This window comes from Sinocyclocheilus rhinocerous, unplaced genomic scaffold, assembly GCF_001515625.1.
Source record: "Sinocyclocheilus rhinocerous isolate Xijiao unplaced genomic scaffold, SAMN03320098_v1.1 scaffold525, whole genome shotgun sequence".
Classification (NCBI taxonomy): Eukaryota; Metazoa; Chordata; class Actinopteri; order Cypriniformes; family Cyprinidae; genus Sinocyclocheilus; species Sinocyclocheilus rhinocerous.
In genome coordinates, this window is record NW_015629037.1 from 163951 (window position 1) to 170905 (window position 6955).

The 6955-nt window shown below is 37.5% G+C and overlaps 1 protein-coding gene across 3 annotated transcripts in view; it reads right to left on the reverse strand.

Annotated features, from left to right (window-relative positions):
- Positions 1 to 6955, reverse strand: part of LOC107738590 (eyes absent homolog 3-like) — a 24164-nt gene that overhangs the window by 12979 nt on the left and 4230 nt on the right. Inside the window, exons 2-8 of one of the 3 annotated variants that reach the window (XM_016550358.1) lie at positions 4209 to 4323; positions 3823 to 3872; positions 2445 to 2551; positions 2069 to 2152; positions 1927 to 1987; positions 770 to 879; positions 397 to 534 (exon numbers count right to left, since the gene is read on the reverse strand). In XM_016550358.1, coding sequence (XP_016405844.1) covers positions 397 to 534; positions 770 to 879; positions 1927 to 1987; positions 2069 to 2152; positions 2445 to 2551; positions 3823 to 3872; positions 4209 to 4268 — 610 coding nt within the window. In that variant the 5' untranslated portion in view covers positions 4269 to 4323. Of the gene's footprint in view, positions 1 to 396; positions 535 to 769; positions 880 to 1926; positions 1991 to 2068; positions 2153 to 2444; positions 2552 to 3822; positions 3873 to 4208; positions 4324 to 6955 lie in introns of all 3 variants that reach the window. The other 2 variants (XM_016550357.1, XM_016550359.1) reach the window with 2 other exon arrangements.

Here is a 6955-nt window from a genome sequence, read left to right on the forward strand (position 1 = left end):
TACCATGGGTGCAGCAGGCGCAATGATATTACGCAGCGCCTGAAAATAGGCTTATTGGAAGTTACCTAGCTGGGACTATTTTCATGCGCTGCGTAATATCATTGCGCCTGCTGCACCCATGGTACGGTCTAATCAGATTCAATGATCTATGCTAAGCTACAGCTAATAGTGCTACCGCCAGACCCGGAGATCGGCTGAATGGATTCGAAAACTGTAAAACTCAACTGTTTAACTCTAGGGGAGTTGGAAAATTAGCCTATTTTCAAAAATAGTGGAGTGTTCCTTTAATGGAAGTGGTTTTGGCAGGTCTTTCTCCTCAGCGGTCCCGTATTGCTAAGGCTGTGAGGTGCAGAGAGCGTGTGGAGACACACAGAGAGAGAGCGGTAGCAGGCTTGCCTTGGCTGGGGTAGGAGTAGTGGATCTGGTTGGGTTGGGTTGAGGTATAGGCTGAGCTGAAGCTGAGAAACCCCGTCTGACCAACAGAGGGCGCCTCGGGCAGCCGCGACTCTGTCTTTAAGCCCGGCCACATGGCGCCTGAGGCCGTGCATGGATAGATGGAGCGGGAGAGGGCAAAAGGTGGAGGAGAGAGGGGATGCAGAGATGAAAGAGGTGATTAGAGGGAGGTTAAGAACAGGATGTAACATTGAGACATGAACTGATCTGACTGCCAGCGTACAGAGTGAATGCAGGGTGAGGGTTAAGTGGAATGAGTTTGGGTGAAGTGTTCAGAAGAACTAAAGCACAGACGGCAACTGGGTGAAGCACAGACCAAATGGTGGCAGTCCGTACGTCTGGCCAGACTGAGGAAAGCTGCTGTATACGGTCGACTGGCCCAGGGAAGGGAAAGCCACTTGACTGGCATATGCAGTGACAGCGGTGCTGAAGAATAATGGAGGAGAGTTACTAGCTGAACATTCAATAACACCGCTGAACTTAGGGAGACTGCTATAGACTTAGTCTAGTCTGGGTAAGATGCCATATTTACTTTGACTTGAACAAATAAAGGTGTAGTCCATACTACGAAAGATCTTTGATATTTAGATATTTATCTTTGATATTTAGTATGATCTTAAAGTTAACATGAATTCAAAACTGCTACTCTTTAATATGCGTTTCCAGTCTTATGAATTTATCAGAGTATGTTATTTGAAAGGAAAAAATGTTTGGCTTCATAGTGTAATTGACATAACTCACTAATTTTCATATGTTTAACGCAGAAAATTTGCTTTCAATATTTCATATATATATATATATATATATTTTCACACACACATATACATGTATATATATATATATATTAGTGCTGTCAATCGATTAAAAAAAATTAACTAATTAAATCACACATTTTCCTGAAATTAATCGCGATTAATCCCACCTAATATTAAAGTTTTTAAATATACTTTTATATTGCAGTAATTTTACATTCAATCTTCAAATTAATGTACAAACAACATAAAGACAGCATATTTTTAATATTTGTTTAATGGCATTTTTTTATAACTGAAGGTCAGTATCACTGAGTAATAGGCTACTGATGTCACTATAAAATTGTTTTTCCCCCTAATATTTAACCATTGACTATAGCCATTCAACATTTATTATTGAGAGCTATCAATTTGAACATTTATTAGACTTTAAAAAGTAACTTCTAAAGTAACTTGTATATATATATATAAAATAAAACTACAAATTATTATATACAATAAAATTAGACATAATAAAGTTCAAATCCAATCCACATCATGTACTGAAACAACATAATGTGTAATGTATTATGCAAATACACATTAAGACCAGGAGTGTGTATTAAACAAGCAAACAGGGTCATAGATCCCATATCGACTTACATTGATCCTTTATATCGACCCATGATCGACTGTATTTTAAAAGATACTAGCTCGTTTTAAAACAACTTTTAGTACTTACTTGCTTCCTTGGTAGATCTGTGAGGTATATTCAGTGGCTGTGGTGAGGTCTTTGCACGTCACTGCTTTTACAAAAGTAGGATGTTTTGTTACAAATGTATTACGCTTTAAATATATGCGAGCATGACAGCAATAAGCCTTACCATTGTGGTCATATGCATTTTCTGAGTCACAGCCCTGGGATCTTGATATCGACTCTTGATTTGACCGGTCTGGACCTCCAGGAACTGCCGGAGACATTGAGGGGTTACATTATGTTTACACATCACAAAAACATGTAGGGACACTACAGTCTTTTGAAAAAATATCCAATATCTACTTAAAATAACATAAAAAGTGTTTCATTCAGAGGAACTATCAATTCAACAAGAGACTTATAACTGCAAAGTATATTTAAATTGTGTAATACAAGTTAAGTAAAACAGTAAAAATTAATTGAGTATGTTTTCTACACTGTATTCATTTAAAATATATTATAATATTATATAATATTTCAGACAAAATTTGAAAGCTACTTACTCGTGTGCAAGTGAGCGACAGATGATGGTGGATATGAATTGACCTCTGACTGAGCTGTCGATTCGTTCCGGTTAGGGGAGTCACTGCTGTCATTACCAGCCACACTTCTGCAAAATAACAACTTTTATAACCCTGTCCTGTGTTTCACTTAAAGTATAATAACACATCAACAATCATCAGTGATCACAATGGCCAACACATCTGAAATATAAAACAGGTTCTGATTCACTAGCTCTTGATTCAATTCAGATCTCAATTCTATATTTATTCTGGTGGTACATGTAAATTTTTCTCTCTAGTGGATTGTAAATTTAAATTGCTCATAAGTAGGGCTGAAACAATTAGTCGACATTAGTCGAGTAGTCCTTTGATCTCATATGACCAAATGTAAGAGCCTGCAATAACGCGGTTTGACCAGTGTGGCGCTGTATACTTTTTCATATAGCTAATTAAACGATGAATAAGAGAGTTTTGTGTGCCAAATATATTTATTTGTATAAATTAATTGTATAACTGTAATTACATAATATGACTTTCAAAAGCTGAAGTGATTACCTTAATTTATTTGTTAGAATATGTATAACTCAATATTTTAACTAATTGCAAAAGCTGAATAATCAATAAATGTCTACTGATTAATCAGCGAAATAATCGACGATTAGTCGATTAATCGGTTTAAATAAACGTTGGCTTAATCGATTATCAAAATAATCGTTTGCTGCAGCCCAACTCATAAGGCAGATTTTATGAAAACGATTTTATATCAAAAGTAACAATTGGATGGGAGGCACATTAACAAAAATGGTTTATTTTAGTTTTATTAAATACAAAAAAAAAAAAGATAATAATGACAAAAAAAACACTACAAGACTGATCTTGGGATTTAAGAATTGATATTGGTTTGTTAAAATAAAGATTGATTGAAATCTGGAAATCAATATTTTCAACCCAGCTCTTAAGATAAGCCTTTAAGATGACGTTTGAAAATTTTCATCTTCAAAATTTCTTTGATCTTCTGCATGAGGGGCTGAAAGACGCAGTGATTGGAGCCCTTCTAATGCCTTTTTTTAAACGTCCTGACATTCTGCTAAAATATAATAAAGTGTGATTGAAGACTGGCAATTGTCCAAAAGGAAATCATACTTCACTCTGACAAGACACTCTTTGTTCTTTCTCTTTCCCCTTATTTTTTCACCTTCCTCAAGGGCACAACGGCAATAAAGCAAGATTACAATCTTATATCCAGTTCCTTGATCTGTACTACTTATAATGGCATCTTCACCCTTTATCCTAGCAGCCCAATCCTGAACTAGTAAGCTATAGCCTATATGCAAGCTAGCTATATATGAAAATATAAAATGCACGTTGATGGACCTACCGTGAATTACCCTCCTGACTCACTTCTGGATCATGTCGAGCTTTCTTTGTCTATTCAATCAAAACAACAGAAAAAAAACAAGAGTTATGTCTCTCACGGCGTTGAATGATTAACAGTAGCTGATACCATTTAACATAATAATGCGTAACATCTCAAGCAGTGACAGCAGCATTGTTCAGAGTGACAAGTTATAAAAGTAATCAAAATGATTAAAAAGTGATTTAAATTATGAAAAGAAATAGTGTCCAGTTACAGCACTGAAAACATACACTTTTCCTTTTTTAACATAATATCACAATGTCAAAAAAGAAGAATTTCATTCTTTTTGTCAGCAACACATGAGCATTTCTTCATTCCTGACTGGTCAGTAAGTGCACTGTTCTCACAGGTAACTCGGGCACCTCTTGCGACTCGTCCATGGCTGTGGGAGAGGGCGTCTTCACCATCCGCCCTGGTAAATCTGCGCCGTCAGTATCTGCTGCTTCTGCTTTGGCCAAGGCCCTGCGTGAAAGACACAAGTCAACACGGTGAGACATCTTTATATATGCTCCTCCAGCCCCTGCCTTTCCACCTCGCTGGGGCTGATCCTTGTCAGGCGTGTGCATGTGCGTTCGAGGAGCTGAGCATTATGGGAAAGTCAAGGGAAAACTGGGTCTTGCGGGTTCTAATCCCACAGTCACCCTGGTGGCAGGTAAGCTCAGCCCGGCAGGTGAGGCACGTGAGGCTCCCCCACAAAAGCACCAGATGTTTCCCCCGAACCCTCCCACTTTCCAGCATACATGCCTGGATTATATGGCCGCGTCTCCTTACATGTATACTAACCTACATTTGGTGAAAACAAGGAAGCTTGTATTCTTTCCTGATTATATCAAAGGCATTAGGTGTTTCTGTGCAAGCTGTCACATCCAAAGGGTGGGCGAGGATAAGATCTAACCTAATTTTATTCACCCCGTGCCTTCTTTAAACTGCATTTATATAATTGGAATATGAAGCAGGAAAGAGAGAAAGCGGGTCAGACGCTCGCTTACACTTGAGACAATTTTGCAGACGCTTCATTCACATAAACGTGAGATTACAATGTTTAGTAAATCACGTGTAGCCGAGCGATGCTTGTGCAACGCCCAGCTTGATATCTCAGGAACGTGATCTGGGTATGAAAAACAACTTTAATGTGGATGGAAAATGTGATAAAAAAGACAAGTAACCAAAGATTAAAACATCTCATTTCGGTCAACCTACATAGACCATCTTTAAAAGGATAGTTCAATCAAAGATGTCAATTCTGTCATCATTTATTTACCATCTTGTCGCTCCAAACCTGCTCATGACTAAATATTCTTCTTTCTTTTTTTTCACTCTTACAAAAGAACATTGGAGACTACTGACAGACATTTCTCAAAATATTGTCTTTAATCCTCTACAGATAGGAATGAAATAGAGCTGAGCCACATTTTGAATATTGATGTGATTTCTCTGTCTCACCAAATTTGAGTACGAGAGCATCTCTAATTTACACTTTGGTTGCAAAAAAAAAGAGCTGGTAAGTTGAAATCATTTGGGTTCAAGGTTCAAACTATGCATTTCAATTCATTACATTTTTATTTGTTTTTCAATATTACATTTTTAATTAACGCTGTTATATTTGTGCAAATGGAGGAAAACGTTATACATTTAAAAATTCTGTTAATTTCATGAGAAGTCTAAAAAAAAAACCCTGCACTAAGGTTTTCACAAAAACAATGAGCTAAATTTTTCCTTTTCGTTTTTCACGTACAGATAACAACATTGTCAAAACGATCCCTGTTCACACGGATCCGCAAAAATGACTTAAATCGCTGTATTATTCATGCCAGGCCAGTAGTTGGCAATGTCACTTTGTGAAAAAAAACACTACGTGAACACGTAATACATTTGCGTGACATCACCTTTTCACAAATTCGCATTTTTGCACTTTACACAGAGACGATAGTGGTATAGTTTTAAAAAAACACATTTTCAAAAGTTTAATTTTCAGGCCCCAAAAACGCTGCTGTCGTGTAAACGCTTAGGCCTATTTCTTTTTTAGCTGTACTTTACTCTTTTGTACTTCTTGCATTAGGCCTAATCATTTTGAATTTGATTGACAAAAATTACTATTTGTTTAAATTTTTTAATAGTCTTTGGGTGCTTTAACACCTGCCTCATTTAGTTCGGTTGAATCGCACTAGAGTTCGTTGTCCCTCTTGGTGCAGTTTGTTTGGACAGGTGTGAATGCAGCAATCGCACTCGGGTGCGCACCAAAAGCAGACCAAACAAGCGTACTGAGACCTCCTTGAAGAGGTGGTCTCGGCCCGATTGCAAACGGACCCTGGAGCGGTTCTCTCGTGGTGAGAAAGCAATCCGACCCAATGGACCAACGAACCAAGCAGTATCATAATTCATAACGGGAAATGTGTTATATAAAAAGCAGCAGTCAGTGTCTGATTTTGTGAGTGAGAATATTTGTTATTGCAGTTGAAAACCAAAGAGCACCTCTTCATATTAAAACGTGTAATTAATTGCTCTTCTCCACTAGGCCTGTCGCGATAATTAAATAACCGTCTAATCGCGATTATTTGTCTCAAACACCGCGATTATTGTGCTTTTTATACGGCACAAGAGGGAGTCATACAACAAAAGAAACAGAAGAGCACCAGTTTGCTTTTCATGCACTGTATAGCCTATATCATCTGAAGCCATTCCATATCTTAATGTGAGGGATGGAATTGTATTTACAGTGTTAAATTTAAGTTTACATAAACTCATCTTCCTTCTGCTGCAGCTGTCAGTCATTCTCCGCTCAGCATTCAAACAGCACGTCATGTTCAGTTATGACAGTTAGCAAGGTAAAACTCTCTCTCCAAGATGATATATTTGACCCATTATAATACTTGGTGTTGATAAAGGTCTGGGGATTCGCATAAAATGACATATTGTTGAAGTTCATTGCTCTTTCATTTCTCTTCTCTTTATTTGTACCATGTGGAGTGCAGCGCGCTGTGACTTATGTTGCTTCAAGCACATCAGTCTGCACCCTAGATGTGCATAAGAGCTTTGTGCCGCTCTGTTTGAAGCGTTTCACATTATCAAAGTTTTGCACACAGAAAGATTATTA